The sequence below is a fragment of the Alosa pseudoharengus genome, unplaced genomic scaffold (genome assembly GCF_046254945.1).
Source record: "Alosa pseudoharengus isolate Yale_2024_CS ecotype anadromous, Long Island Sound unplaced genomic scaffold, YU_APseudo_1.1 YU_APseudo_1.1_scf_13, whole genome shotgun sequence".
NCBI classification, from domain to species: domain Eukaryota; kingdom Metazoa; phylum Chordata; class Actinopteri; order Clupeiformes; family Clupeidae; genus Alosa; species Alosa pseudoharengus.
Genome location: NW_027468598.1, coordinates 27,939,556 through 27,955,531, shown reverse-complemented (window position 1 = coordinate 27,955,531; position 15,976 = coordinate 27,939,556). Strand labels below are relative to the sequence as shown.

At 46.8% G+C, this 15,976-nt stretch overlaps 2 protein-coding genes across 2 annotated transcripts in view; one reads left to right on the top strand and one right to left on the bottom strand.

Moving 5' to 3' along the window:
* The first annotated feature begins 1,704 nt into the window (after positions 1–1,704).
* fam124b (family with sequence similarity 124B) lies at positions 1,705–12,329 on the top strand. Its single transcript, XM_076282754.1, has 5 exons — positions 1,705–1,950; positions 2,906–2,940; positions 3,232–3,616; positions 4,089–4,560; positions 8,099–12,329. Exons 1-5 carry the CDS (start codon positions 1,877–1,879, stop codon positions 8,903–8,905), a joined length of 1,773 nt encoding a protein of 590 aa, XP_076138869.1. The 5' UTR covers positions 1,705–1,876; the 3' UTR covers positions 8,906–12,329.
* Positions 12,330–12,421: 92 nt separating this feature from the next.
* Positions 12,422–15,976, bottom strand: part of mmp28 (matrix metallopeptidase 28) — a 24,467-nt gene continuing 20,912 nt past the window's right edge. Inside the window, exons 7-8 of the mRNA XM_076282753.1 lie at positions 15,040–15,207; positions 12,422–14,468 (exon numbers count right to left, since the gene is read on the bottom strand). Of these exons, the coding sequence (XP_076138868.1) occupies positions 14,077–14,468; positions 15,040–15,207 (560 nt within the window). The 3' untranslated portion in view covers positions 12,422–14,076. The remainder of the gene's footprint in view (positions 14,469–15,039; positions 15,208–15,976) is intronic.

Below are 15,976 nucleotides of genomic sequence, written 5' to 3'. Positions count from 1 at the left end.
CCCAGTTGGGGGGTGGGAAGGGGGGGGGGCAGAGTGTACGGGGGGGGGGGGGGGTTGCTTGAGGAGTTGGCGTCGGAGTGTGGAACCACCTCACTGTTTCACTTCCGCCTGTTAGAAACAAAACAGGAAAGCATACAAAAAAATGTGCACAAACTTAAAAAAGAGACAACGATTGGCTTACACCCACCTGTTTCCCTGGAGACCATCCACTAACCAATGGAGAAGAGTCTCTTCCCAGAGTAGTTTTGTTCCATTATATATCTATTTTTTGAATGTCGGTGTAAATGTGCTTCTGTTGTGTGGCACCATGCTGGTTGTACAAATTGTCTGACACTATTGGCTCTCCATAGTAAAAGCAGGGAGGCTTGAGACGCAAGCCTGGACCCTGGGGACCCCAGTGTCTCCTCCTCCTACCTTGGCTCTTCAGACGGAGGCCACAGGCCGGTGAAGGCGACGGAGGGCATTTCTGCTGTCGCACTTCACCTGGGCAGTGACCTCAGCTATGCCAGTATGCATGCATGAGAGGAGGCAAGGCAGGGCGAGACTGTTTTTTTTTTTTTTTTTTTTTAATTGTACAGGGACGGTGCTCCTGCAGGTCAAAGCAGGAGACCCCAGAGCATGCCTTTTCAAAAGAAAGATGAAATGGCACATTCAGAGTCTAAAACTGGGGGTTGGGTGGTTTAGTCGGTCATGTTTCTTTGGATTATTTTCATTTTGTTTTGATTTGTTTTTATTTTATTTTTTTATTCATTTTTTCGAAATTGGTGTAGCCATTTGTAAAATGGGACTGTCGGCTCTATTTTGGTTTTGGATAGTGGGATCTGCCATGTCCAGTCTAGCAAAATCATTTCTCTTTTTTGCAGGATTTAAAGAAGGATCCAACAGAACACCATGTTTTAAAGTGTATAAATTGTAAAATAATTGTTATTGTACTCACTGCTGAGGTGGACTGTACAGGGCCTTGTTTTCATCATATTAAATGTAGAAAAAACCCTGAATAAATGGATTTGCTGCTTTGTGTCTCATCTCCCTCTGTGTGTGAAGGAGACGTACAAAGTGTGAATTAATAGTCCCAAAATGTTGACCAGGGGTTTTCAAGACTACTCTGGTGATGAAATTCTTCTCGAAAGGAAAAAACTGAGAATAGATTATCTCTGATCACGCAATCTGTAATCCAAGCCCCCCCCCCCCCCCTTTGTCATTTGACAAAGATTCTTGAAAGATTGTAGGTTTTTGAGTTAAGCTTGATTAGGGACATTAGTTAAAAGACTCCAGTCTGCCAAGAATCTTTCCATCTTGTCAAAGTTGTGTGGTATAAGGAGGCCCTAAGTAGACAACTGCAAGGCTTGGTTTAAGGGATTTAACTTGCTGCATGTTAACATGTGATGACCTCAACAAGTTGGTGCTCATAGACCACTCATCACCCCGTGTGGACCCATATTAAGTCCTCCTTAACCCGTCTGGCTCATACTCTTTTGTCCAGGGTGAGACGACCGCCATCTGCCGCTTGTGCATAAGCACACAACCATAATTACCCCGTTGTGTGGGACACTGGTTATTATGACAACCTCGCAAAAGAACACTTTTTTTTATCTCTCGATTTGCTTGTCATTTTGCATTTCACTTTTCTCCTGTATAAGACATGTTTTGTGTAAAGATACTTGTGCGATGAAAGATAAAGGTGCCTGAAAATGTAATTAATTATAACGGAGCAGATGACGTCAAGGTGCCCTGAAATCGATGCTTGCCAGATTGTCCTCTAGATGGATACGGACAGACTTTTCTGTGCCTTCGACAAGTCCAAAAGCATGTAAGTTTATGGCAGGTTGTGGAAAGCATGTAAGAAGGATTATCTCGGCATCTGATCTTCTGGACGATGCTACGCAAGGCACATTTATTCCATAACAGAGCGGACGATGAGAATGTGGACTCCGGAGCCGAGACGGCAGAGTAAGTTTGTTACTTGGTTAGCTAGCTTTTGGGGGGCTAGGTTAGCCAGATGGTTGCTAGCCGCTGTTTTGTTGGTTTGTTTGCGGTATCCAGGCTGGCATAAGGTTATGACACACTCTTTTCAGTGGATAAGAAAACACTGTAACTTTATCCTAAATTGCTGATAGAAAACAATTCATTTAAATGATAAATATGGTGTTTTTTGTGACGATAACTATAACTTGCTGAATGATGTAGTTAACAGTAACGTTACTCCAACAAAGCAGTCTAGACGCTAAATGGTAAATGCGCAGTCTGTATTGCAACTTGTTGCAATTAATTGAAGTTAGCAGCTTATCACTTTCATAAGCTTCATGGTTGTCATCAAAGCATGGGGATTAAAACATGTAAATAGAAAACTAAAATGATCATGCATCTTTGGTTTACTGATGGACAAAACCGTTTAGGTGGTCTTGACAACCAGGATCAATACCAGAAAACACGTGAATTGAAGCGATACAGCTCATCCTTTTCACATAGCCTTTAGAAGATTTCAGTTTTCACATGTAGTTATGTTTAAAAAAGAACAGTGGCAAAGTACAATAGCGTTCTTTTAAAGTTCAATTTATGTCTCAGGCTTGGATATGTTTGTCAAACAGTAACGCTAGCACCGTATGGCCCAGAGATGAAGTTCATGAAATTGGTTAACCAAACGTGCTGTGCCGTCTGATTTCGAAAATGAATGTCTCGGGGGAAAGCCGATTGTCCCCATCCTCTTATGTAGAGCGGAGAAACGCTGTTTGGGCGAGGCGACCATATTAAGCCAAGCTTAGGCACGCAAGCGAGGGGTCGGGTTAATGAATTGAAATCACCTTACCATGTCTTAGGATACACATCAGTGATCACAAACAGTGATTGCCCCTATGTCGATTCAGACGTTTTGTGAAAGCAACATTTGTCTCTCTAAAATACTCAGGTCGTCGGACTACAGCAAACTGTCATCCAGCTGCGGTAAGTAGAAGTATTTCCTACCATGATGTCTATTACCACTAAATTCAGTATCATGTAGCATAGTAACCATAACGTTAGGTTTGTGTCATGCTGTGTGTAGGTACATGATGCAGGCATGTCGTTTTCATATATTCATGTCTAAAACTTTTCTTAATTTTCTCAAAAGAAAATCAGCACAATAGATGCCCAGTCAGGTCAGACTTCAGACCTTGAATTTGGACCAGCTCTATTCCTTAGCCTATAATCTGCATGTCCTCTGCCCTCTTCCCCCCCCCCCCCTGCCCACCACAGGTGAGCTGATGGCAGTGCCGTCTCCGGAGCTCCCTCCGGTCACCATGCACCTGCTGGCCAACCCCGGCGACTCGCTGCTGCTCCAGTACACCCTGGACCGCCTGCTCAAGTGGGTGAGCCCGGGCATGCGCCTCTTCCACGTGTCGGAGCGCGCCAGCCCACTGCGGGTCTACGCCCGGCCGCACCTGTGCCCGTCCGCCGGCTACCCGGCGCTGGCCATCACCCTCTTCCTGCACGAGGCGTACGGCGAGGAGCGCATCCTGCGCGTGCTAGACTTCCTGCAGCGCCCGCCCTGGCAGTACCACCACACGGAGAGCGGCGGGCCGCGAGCCTCGGCCGGCATCCACATCACGTCCAGCACGACGCCCAGCAATGCCCTGCTCAGGTCCGCACCCGCACCTCTCCACGTTACAAACTCTATTACACAAAGAGTGCTCAGACAAATATGAACACACATACACACTTTAATGAGAGACTCCTTCCACTCTGGTCCCTACGTGAGCAGAGATTGGGGCCCTCAGAAGAGGACTGTGTTATCTGAACAGTTCAATAGTACTATGGAAATACTGCACATTAGTCTGAAATGTGCTGATCTGAATACTAGTGCAGTTGTACTGTTCATACATACACATTTATATATTCCTTATCATGAGTAACCTGTATATGTAATCATTTGTGTGCTCTGCATGGATGCATCACGACACTCCTATTCACATAATATAAATCAAGGTAAATGTAGTCAGCCATATAAGTGTGGCAATATGAATACTGTAAAAAAATCTATTTCTATCTTATATACGTTATATAAATATAATGAGTTATCATATTATTGCTGTGTTTTCTGATGTGTGTGCCAGGCCGTACCTGCTGCCCAGCCGTGACTTCTACAGCCTGGGCGCGGGGATGCCGGTGTGGGGGGTGCGCCCGGTGCACTGTGGGGGCGAGGTGGTGCGCCTGACCCTGCACAGCGCCTACGACAACTACGAGGACGCAGTGCGGCTCTACGAGATGGTGCTTGGCCGGCGGGCCGAGGAGCAGAAGGCCGGCTTCTGCTGGTTCACGCTGGACGGGCCGGGGCCGCACCAGGGGCGGGAGTACCGGGGCGAGTACGTGCCCCAGCTTCCTCCTCCGCCGCGCGGCGTCACCCTCCAGCTGGCGCTGAAGCAGCTGCAGCCGGGCGTCCGCGTGCAGCCCTGCGGCTCGGCAGTGCTCCAGTTCAGCGCCGGGGAGATCGGGCAGCTGGTGCCGCTGCTGCCTAACCCCTGCTCGCCCATCAGCGCCACCCGCTGGCAGACCGAGGACCTGGACGGCAACAAGATCCTCTTTCAGGTCAGGGTGCTACTGTACATGCCGAACGCTTACGTTGGGCTGTTTGTCTAAGGCTAAAGTCAGTTATAAGTTATAAATCACAAAGAAACTGTAAACACCTTTATGACTTTGAGTTTTGTAAACACCATTATGAGTATTGTCATCTGTTTGATATTGTATATTATCCACATTAATCATTAATCATTGCTGAAATCAATCAAAATCAATCATTAGTCATCCCATGAGTGTTTTGTCCAAGTGTTTGCCAAGCCTGTATTGATGTGTAAATTGGACGTCTGCACAAAAATAAGCAGTGGATGTGTCATTTCACATGTCTTGTCGTCATAAGGGCTGCAGTCTCTTTTGTGTATATCTTTATATTTAGCCACTTCTACAGCTTTTGTGGTGTAAGTATTAAGTATAAGTATATATACTCTTTTGATCCCGTGAGGGAAATTTGGTCTCTGCATTTAACCCAATCCGTGAATTAGTGAAACACACACAGCACACAGTGAACACACAGTGAGGTGAAGCACACACTAATCCCGGCGCAGTGAGCTGCCTGCTACAACAGCGGCGATCGGGGAGCAGTGAGGGGTTAGGTGCCTTGCTCAAGGGCACTTCAGCCACTGGTCGGGGCTCGAACCGGCAACCCTCCGGTTACAAGTCCAGAGAGCTAACCAGTAGGCCAAAGTAACGCTGCGAGCAGTGTGTAGTATCTGTAGGAGATGTTAAGACATCTTTTCATTGCACCTACCCTTAGAATGTCATCATTGTTGGCCAACAAGCTCTCATAGTAACCACAGTAACCATAACATGTGGCTTAACATTCTTTCCCTATATTGCCTAATTGTCATTCCACATTGGTTATGTAGTTGTAGGCAGAATGATGGCGTTTGGTTGAGAGATTTGTGTCATCTGGTGAGCGAGGAATGTGTGCTGTGATTACGGTCAGAGTACGAGCCTCTCCACCACAGCCCAGAGAACCACAGTGCCTCCTCTCTCTATACACAGGGTCATGTTTGTGGACCCCAGGCTCAAACCCGTGCTGCGTTGTTCCGACCTCTCTCCTCTTCTCCCCCCTACTCTCCGCTTGCCTTGGTGCACGTGAAACTGCCCCTCTGTTCTCCACCCCTCTGTTCTCCACCCCTCTGTTCCCCATCGTCCTGTTCTCCACCCCTCTGTTCTGCAGCCCTCTGTTCTCCACTGTTCTGTTCTCCACCCCTCTGTTCTCCACCCCTCTGTTCTCCACCCCTCTGCTCTCCACCCCTCTGTTCTCCACCCCTCTGTTCCCCATCGTCCTGTTCTCCACCCCTCTGTTCTGCAGCCCTCTGTTCTCCACTGTTCTGCTCTCCACCCCTCTGTTCTCCACCCCTCTGTTCTCCACCCCTCTGCTCTCCACTGCTCTCTGCCTCTGTGTCTCACTTCAGCACGGAAGCCTGGAGAGCTGGTAGTGGAAACCCGCAGTTCTGTCTGTCGCTCCGCTGAGGCTTATGGGAAGGGGTTTTGGTCGTGGGGGGTGGGGGGAGAGGGGGAGGGCGGTTGGCGTGCTTGTGCCTGTGCTCGTGCTCAGTCATTGTGGCTTTCTCAGTGTGCCGACATGCCAAGAGACATTCTCTGTGACTGAGTAGGCCAGGGGAGCGGGGAGAGCTCCTCTGTAATTATCCTGCACGCAGCCATGGAAAAAGTTTTCCCGCCGGGAGGAATCTGCCACAGTACGGATGCCTCGGTCTTGTCCTCTGCTTGGACGTTTGAATTCCTGAAGCAGTGAGGGTTGTCAGTCCCAATACAAACAGGCTATCGAGCTGCCAAGGAAAGGTTTTAGATGTCCGACCAACACAAACTGATGGAGTCAAATGAAGAGGAAAGGGTCACTGAACCGTGCTCTGCACATGGAGTGGGCGTTGGGCATGAGGTCCAGCCTTTTGTCTCCAAAAGTAATTTTTCCATTAACATTTCCTTTACAGGCAGCTGCTCTTTATGATCCTTTCATTATTTTTTTTTTAAAAACAATAAAAAATAATATAATGATTAACCAGATGCTTCCTGTGTGCTGTAGGCCCGGGTTCCACTAGCATGTACACTAGTGACCCACTGATTTAATGGTTCACAAAGGTGTATGGATAACAGTCTCTCTGTTACCGGTACTGCAAATTATACCAGCCCTTTTTGTGTATGAAAACAAATCTAAAATAGTGGGATGTTGTTGCATAATGCTGGTCCTGTTTGAAACAGAGGGTTTTTAAAAGTCAAGCTTCAGTTCAATATTCCAAATGACACTTTAAGTTGGGCCACTTCTGATTAAATGGGCATGTATAGTGCATGAAAAGTAGCCCGACGAGCCAGACCCACATCAAGATGTAGGGTCTGGGAACTTACCATTGGCAGTGCTCAATCTGAGGGGCGGTATAAACGGTTGTCTTTCAAATTTCCATTGCACTCGTGACTCAATGATTGATCTATCCTGTAGCTTTATTTTGATTAAGAGACTGACTCCCCTACTTGGCTCATTCTTGCTATTTATGTTAATTCAAGTATTGCCTTGCTTTTTGACAAGCTAGTATTATAATCTTCACAGACTCTTAAAATCAGCACAGTGATAAATGGTGTAGTGGCTAAAGCAGGTGACCTGTTATCCCAGCGTCGTTTTCTTATCATGTGAGATTGTCCTCTTGCTTCTCGCTACCTGCAGGTGAACTAGTGTGACACGTAGATGTTTTTGACTGATGTCTTGTACCTATTGGTGTCGATGTAATTATACATACATATGTATGTTCAAAACCTATTATTGTGTCTCGTAGGCCTACTCTTACTCAGAGGTGAAAAGAAAAGACAGGATGCGAACTCTGGCCGGCGCTGCCGTTAAGCCACGAGACAGTTCATAAATTTTGCGATACCCAGAAATTCGTCCAGGCTAGATATTTAACACAAATAATGACTCATATTGGTCGGCTTAAGTCAACTGTTTTATATGCTTGCAAGAGGTTTAGGTTTTTGCTGATGGTATGCAATGGCAGCATTAATCACATAGGCCGTGGCAGAAAAATTCTAGGGGGTGGGGTATTAAACGTTGCTACCAATGATATGTATCCTGCATCATCAACAACGTTGTTGGAACTACGGTCTTCGAACACCGGAGGTAGCGAATTGCGATAAATGTACGATGCTTTCTGGAAACAGGTGTAACAATGTCGTTGTTTGGTCGCAAGTTGCGTCGTACCACGGTGGTTGAGCAACGTCGTTAACTTCACTAACTTTTCTAGAAACAACCCCCTGATTGGTGAGCTTTACTGTCTGTCACACAAGGAGGATGACAAGAATATAAAAATCATAGATGTTACCAGATTAACCGTTGAGACAGAGTGGCGTCCTCCACGATTAATGGCAGCCTTTGAAATTGCGATTTCGATTGAAAATCGGTTCATTGTGTAGCTCCAGTTTCCTCTGTAACAACACACACACACATTGCATTTTATGTAACAGTTTTCAATGCACCCAAAGCGATTCGCAGTGAAGGGGGAACCTCACTAGCCGCCTGCTCTGCTTGTCTGTCCTCCAGGTGAAAGGATGTGTCCAGACACAGCGCCCCCTTGTGTCGGCCTTCCCCCTGACCCCTGCCAACCTGCCCGTCTCCCGAGCGGGCATCCCGAGGAGCTCCACGGTGCCCGCCGGCCTCTCCCCCACCGGCCGGCTGGCGCAGCTGAGAGAGAGTCGGGCGACTGGGGGCCGAACGCGGGCCGAGCCTGGGCCGTATGCGCCGCGGCAGACTGCAGGCGGGGGCGGTGAGAGCGTGGGCTCGGACAGCTGCTGCAGCACCCCTCCGGGCAGCTCCTGCTACTCGTCCCAGCGTAGCAGCCCTGCCCCTGCCCCTGCGCCCACGCCTGCCCACCCGCCCGGCTCGGCACAACCTCTCCACCTCCACCACCACCACTCCTCCTCGTCCTCGTCGCTCTCCTTCCTGCTCCTGGAGGAGGAGGAGGAGGAGGAAGAGGAGCCGGAGACCAACGTAGACACGGGCTGTGCGGTGGTGTCGTCCTCGCGGGTCGAGAGGCCGGCCGCCGTGGGGGCCTCGGCGTTGGAGACGCTGGCCAGGGAGCTGAGCCGCTGCCTGCCCGACCCGCACGCGCCCCCACACGTGGCTCCCCCGCACGCGCCCCAGCACGCGGCCTGCATCAGCAGGATGTGGCCGCCTGGGTCTCCGGCCGGCGCCGAGCAGGCGGCAGAGGTCACGGCGGCGTCTCCAGGAGATGCGTGCATGACCCCCGGCAGAGACGTCCGGACCACAGAGGAGCGGACAGCGGGGGGGGACCCGGGCCCGTCTCTGGGGCAGAACCGCACGCTACAGGCCGATGAGTTCTTCATCTGACCGGTTAGTCACACAGAAGGGTCATCCTCCAGGGGTCCTCTTTATCTAGATCTGCCCTCTAAGTGCACTCAGTTAGCGGGGCAAAGGTGTGGCCAAGGGTGGAGTATTTGTGAAGCGGGTTTGGGTACAGAATATCACAATCACAACTGAACTCATTCGGAGCCAGATGTCATGTGCCAGTGAGGGAGGGAGTCTTCCCTGTGAAGGAGCGGACATCTCTGGACGTCTCTGGCCAAAGCTCAAGCAGACGTGGCTGTAAGGCTGTAAGGCAATGCAAAACCCCAGGGTCAGGATTTGGAGGGTTAGCTTCAGACAGTTAGCCTCCCAGCTGGCTGCAAACATGTGCTCACTTGGTTCCACTCACATCTTCACAAACAAGCCAATCAGGTGCCACATTACTGAAAGCCACACATTATGTCGTCCAAGTGGATTGGTGGTTGAGCTGGCAATTTCCTGCTGGGACGATCAGCCAATCCATATGAATGACACAAATTATGCACATAATTGTCCACAAATTACGGTATGTCGTCCACGTGGAATCAGTTGATCCTCCCTGCAGGATATTGCCTGCTTCTAAGTGCAATACCAGCATTTCCAGCAGGAGGCGCTCTGCTCTCCTCCTTTAATTACATGAGGGGAGGCCACTCAGGGTCCAGGGTAGGAGGGAGCCCACACAAACTGGCCTCTGCATCTGGGCATCTGGAGAATGGTTTATGTGTGCTCCACATAGGGCTTTATGTCTCATCATTACTGAAGTATTCCCGTTCATTTGTGTACCCCTTAAACAAGTAGGTAAATATGAGAAAATATCTAAATGAATGTATCTGTCAGTATAAACAAGACACAGTCAAATATCACTTCGAATTTACGACAGACTGAAATACCAGACTTCTGTCAATGATATAATAATGAAAATATTTTGACTCCATAGATGACGTAAGTGTTTATTTCTATGTCTGGCACAATGATGACACTCTGATGGTGACTATCCGGCTGGGTAGTGCTTAGGTAGGCCAGTGAGCTGCCTGCTCAGAAAAATAGGATTCAAATCAAATGGTGCTTGCACACTGCTCCAAACGCCAACAAACCCCAACATTCAAAAGTTGGCAGTTGTTGGTTGCAGTCTTATGAGAATGTTCAGAACACCAACTCCCAGCTCAATACTGTTTAGACAGCGATAGAAAGGAATGACTTTTGGAACTCGGAACATCTCCATACAACAAACACAGACTGATATATGGCTGGTGCTTGTTGGAGTTGGTCAGTGTTTGTTCAAGCAGTGTCCAAGCACTTTTTAAGAGCGCAGTGCTTCCACCCTGACAGAATCCCTCCATACCCCCAGTAACACAGTGGGTGATTTTACTAGGCAACTTTCAGCAGAGTAAAACATTGCAGAGTGTGTTGGCACGAACCATCGTCCAGTCATCGTGTGAGATGTGTCCAGATGTGAAGTGTTATGAAAGGATTTCCAGTGAAATCAGCCATGATGGTGCCTAATGTTACAACTTTGTGAGATGTCTCCACTTGTGAAGCGTCTGTTATGGGGGATGCCCAAAAACATGGCCGACGTACTCATCAGCCCTGTGTTCAATTTCTGTGCTGCACAGAACTGCATTGCATGCTGGGAGACCAGTCCCATAATCCATCAGATCACTAACAGACTTGTGTCTACCTGTGGTAAGAGACGGTGCTGAGGATGGGTTTGTAGAACCCATCGGCTAGCTAGAATACCTTTACAAAACAACCCCACTGATTATAGGGGTTATAATATGAGTTTGAATGTGATAGTGAGAGGCTATGCTTTGGGTTTCCCAATTGTGTTTAACTTTGTAATGATTTTTTTATAATGATACCTTGCCAAAACATTCTTTTGGTAATTGAATGGACAAATTTATATCAAATGGGAGTATCAAGGATTTTGATCAAATCCTTATGCTCAAGGCATTGAGAATGCTTATGGATGCTTCCCCATATGTATCTATGATTTCCGATATATTGTATTTACAGTATATGAAGAGAACACACAGGTAGCCCGTAGCGCATGATTTAAAGTGGTACAGATAGCAGTCATCAAAAATGACATCAGGCGTGACCTGTGTAATCCATAGTTGATGTTTTAGTCTAAGCCAGTGGGCCTAGATCTAGTGCTTTCCTCTGAGGTGATCCAGAGGACATAACCCTTATCCAGATGTTTGTCAGAGAGTGTAGGTGCATAGTGTCAAAGGGAAATCTGAATCGAATGTCAGGGGGACGTTCAAGCTCGTCTCAGAGAGAAGAGAGGACATAAAGGTTTTGTGCTTCCTCTGATCAGAATCAGATCCGATAATCCGATAACAGCTATATCTCACCCTAGTCGGGACTATGTGGGCCTACTACGTCACTTAGTGACAAAACTTCGGAAAGTTAGCTCAGAGTGGAACGCCTCCTAAAAGAGGAGCCCTATCCCTTCATTCTAAAGAATAGTCATACGCACTTAACTTTTTAAGGACTTACCACTGAAGGCCCTTTCACACAAAGTTAAAAACAATTATTTACACGAAATCACGCTGGTAATTAAATACATTTTCTTATTAGTCTTTACACACCTAAGACGAAATTTGTTGAGATGAAAAAGAAATTGAAAACTGAACGCATTTCATCGTTCATAACCAAAGACGTGTATTTAATTAACTGCATGTTTTTGTATGAAAGTTTCATCTGCAAATTCGGACTCTGTATCTATTTGTATGAGTTAACATAAGCAGGTTTGTCACTAAACCGTGAAGTTGGAATAACTCCCTGGACTGGGCTTGCTTCATGACAGGTCCAGTTCTAGGGTCTTGTCCTGATGATCAGGGGTGTATTCCAAGTACGTGGTTTAATGATAACCTGGGCAAGTTAACTCAAGAGTAAGTGATAAACCTCCTACAACAAGAGCCCTATGACATTGTTTTGTTAGGATAATGAAGCCATACAGCTCTTCTATTAGGAGATTTACCACTTACTATGAGTTAACTTACCCAGGTTTGTCACTAATATAAACTATGTACTTTGAATACCCCCCAGGTTCCTACTGTCCTTTCTCCACCACTGCAGGAATGGTGCTCTCGTTCCACACGGGCCGAGCAGCACAGTAGCCATGTTTGTTGATTAGGATCCACAAAATGATGCCACCTGCAACTATCAATCCACTTCTTTTAAAGCCACTCTGTGATTTAACAAGACTAGACTGCTGGTGTGTCATGAAGTGTCATTAAGTGGTGTCATGTTGGATGAGTCCCAGATAGCAGCTGACTTGGCCACAGATTTGGGGGTGGGTATGAATGGCATCCGCACCAGACCAGGGCCAGATCTACACCGGATCCCAGCTACGGTCAGCTGCTCTCTTGAGGTTCTCATGACCTAGTGAAACATTCCGTTTTATATTAAATTATTTTATAATGTTCCTGTGCTGGTGTTTGTGTTTATTTTTTTGATTTTGATAACATGGAGACAGTGCTGTTTTATGAAATTATTTTATTGTTATATGTCTGGAGATTACAATGACATGACCTTACTGGGACATGAGATAATCTGACATGAGACGCAAATAATCTGTTCATTTAGTTCACATTCATGTCATTGTATAAGTCAGTTTTCCACGTTTGCTGATAGAGCACATTGTTATTCACTTGCATACTGTACAATTTAAAAGAGTATTGACACAATGTACATGTGCTTAACAGCAGAGTTGAGAGTTCAAGCTGCAGGTCAGAATGTATCCTCTTTATAACCATTCACATACACAACACATGGTCACAGCCTGACAAATGCAGGGGTGTGTAGGGAGTGGTCAACCCCCTCAGCAGGGCTCCCACCCTAGACGGTCGTTCCCACCCATTTCCAATGACATTTTAGAACAGTTCCATGACTTTTCAATTACATTTAAGGAACTTTCAATGACCTTTCCCAAGTACAAAACATTGTGTAGTTATCGCCACAGCTTGAGCCTTATTATTGAATCAAAATAATTTAAACAGCAATAATTTACATCCTTTTTCAAATAGGCTTGGCTATGTCAACTCAATGGGAAATTGTACCATGTTTCAGAAATTCATTCAATTTGTGTGAATGAAACTTATATAGCTAATTAATTTCATTAGCTCTAAATGGAACAAAACCAAAGGTCATGATTTTTTCCCAAAACTTTCAATGAATTTTACTGAATTCCATGACTTAATTCCAGGCTAGGCAACTTCCTTCCAGGCAAGGAATTTTTACAATTCCATGACTTTTCCGGGATTTCTGTGAATGTGGGAGCCCTGCCTGCCTCCCCGCAGTGAGACTCCTGAGCAACCTGTTGCTATGGCACTGGAGCAGCTGAGGAGACTATCCTGACCCATGTCTGTGACCGCAGTGAAGGCTCGCTCCCCTGAAAGGACAATATATGTGTTTTGTCATCAGTGGAGTGTGTATGTGTGTGTGTGTGTGTGTGCACGTTTTACATGTGATGCTTGCTTGTATCACTATTAGATTCACTGGCTGCTGACTTGTTTTCCATCCTCGGCAGTGATCTGTGTTTCATCATAAGCTAGTGGGGACCAACTCAATAGCACAGCCCTAACCAAACATGGGCAAAGTTCCTATAGTCAGTGAAAGTATGTGTTTGTCATTGTAATTTCAGCATTTCAGAGATTTATAATGTATAACATTTTTATAGTGAAGTAATAAGCTCCATCCTCAGGGCTCAGGAGATCTCCTGTGAAGAGGTTGTACGGTGCTTCTCTTGCACTGGCACTGAGTCTGCTGAATCACAGTTCCCTCCTAAGACGAGCAGAGAGGACGTCCAGTCCATTACGCCACAAACCACACGTCCCTGGCCAGAGGCACTGCCCAGACCACAAAGCACAGTACTGGTCAAGGAAAATGAGCCAGCCTTAAATATTATTTTTGTTATAAGAGGAGTCTTTCAGAAGTTATCTGTTTTGAGAGGCCTGACTGGGGGAGATGATGTAGTGTAGATTCTCTGAAGCCCATTAGTCCACAGCCCTTATAAGGATCTACAGGGTTTGGCTTCAGGTAGCCTACTAGAGGCTCTGCCACAGCTTCCACTGATGTAGACATAGCAGGCCCTGACCCAGTCGTACAGTCACATCAACATCTCCCTCCACATCTCTTGGTTTTGGCTCAGTCGTGAGTCCTCCTCGCGCTCGTTAGTTGATCTCATTGCTCAGGGGTCTGCGGCATCCAGTCCACTCCAGCTCCTTGGCCCACTGTCCGGCGCCCGTCACCCGCACTTTCTTCGGGTCGAACCGCCAGAACCGCTGCTCCCTGAAGAGGAACAGCTTTCCGTCGGGCCGGGTCACGGCGCCGTTGGCCCCCCGCGGCACACCCTTCCAGTCGGCCAGGCCGCGGGGGTAGTAGGGCTCGGCGCGCAGCGTGGTCAGATTGAGCACGAAGTAGCGCGAGCCCTTGAAGACGACCATGTGTCCGAGCGGTGCGTAGAAGAAGGCGCAGTCCGGGTGGTGCGGGAGCTGCGCTTCGCTGCTCTTCTTGGGGAAGCCGGCATCCAGCGAGGAGTCCGTGTAGCGCCACATCCGCTTGCCTGAGGGCAGAAGCCACAGAAACAGCATTGGCATTGAGGAAAATAAAACAGAATCATCATGTCGCTTTACAACAGTGCCACTTACAGGCAAAGACAGAAATCTAGACACATATGAACATGTACAGATGTGTATTTTTTATACAAAGTGTGAATTATCTATCTAATAATGATTACAGAGTTGTGGTTTGTATATTTTCATAGTTATTGTTATCATTCTGTTGAATTGTATTTAGTCTATTGGGCAATTCCATGGAAAATTACATTTTTTGTAACCTCCATAATGCCAATAAAATGTGATGGTATGGTATGATGTGAATGATTATATGACATTTGAGCATTTGCTATTTTTGGCTGAAGAATGTACATGAGAATAAATGCACAAAAAATGTATGTTATCATTCACATCATACAAATGCCAAGGCATTTCACTGGCGTTATGGATGTGACAAAAAGTCAATTTTCCGTGGAATTGCCCTATTACTAATATGCTTCAGGGTGCCACCTCTAGACATTAGGACTTGTGCACAGAAAGGAAAAGGGCACAATATGTTATACACATCATGTACTACACCTTTAAAGAAGTATAACTTCCCGTCCAATGGGGAGAAGGCTGCTGCCTCGATGGCCAATGGGAGTTGAGGCCAGCGCTGCTGAAGGGAGGTGGGGGAACTCGGCGTACCCTCAGGGGTCACCGTCCAGAATAAATTACTGCGAAACACAAGCACCGTGCGGTTCTGGTCTGAAACACAAACACACATACACAGAGACAGGGGAGACGTAAGTAGTTTGCAATAGAAAATCACAAGAGAAAGACAGTTACTTATTGTTGAAAAACTGGCATGAATGTGCACTTTTGTAACCATTTTTGGTAGAAAATAGCATGCTTACTTTTCATTAGCTATCGTGACGCACACAAAGGAATAATGGGAAGACAATATTCTTATCATCCGAACTAAAGTAAATAATTGTGAGTTGAAATCATGTTATATATTTACATATATTGTGTTTTACTCCATCAGCCCAGTGTCTGACAGGCCCTGCCTCTGTGTGTGTGTGTGTGTGTGTGTGTGTGTGTGTGTGTGTGTGTGCATGCGTGTGTGAGTATGTGTGGGCGCGTGCATGCAAGTGTGTGTGTGTGTGTGTGTGTGTGTGTGCATGCGTGTGTGAGTATGTGTGTCCACTGATGTGTTTTGTAACATCCCTAACACCCCTGATGTTGTGTTTTTAGACCGAGACAGAAGGGAAGTACTTATACTTGAAATAGGATGTGTGTACGATCTCTACATGGACATGACTTTTAATGACAAAATCATGAAGTACCAACCCATACGGACAAAACTATGTGACCTAGGCTATCAATGCAAGCTAGTGGTGTTGATCTTTGGCAGCTTGGGGCATGTCCACAAACTTGTGGGTTGTGTAACCAGTGGGTTAAGGCTGCCAGGGCTCTCCAGCAGAAAAATAAAACAGCTAGCAAAGTTTTGCTCCATATCTGCAGTTATAGGCAG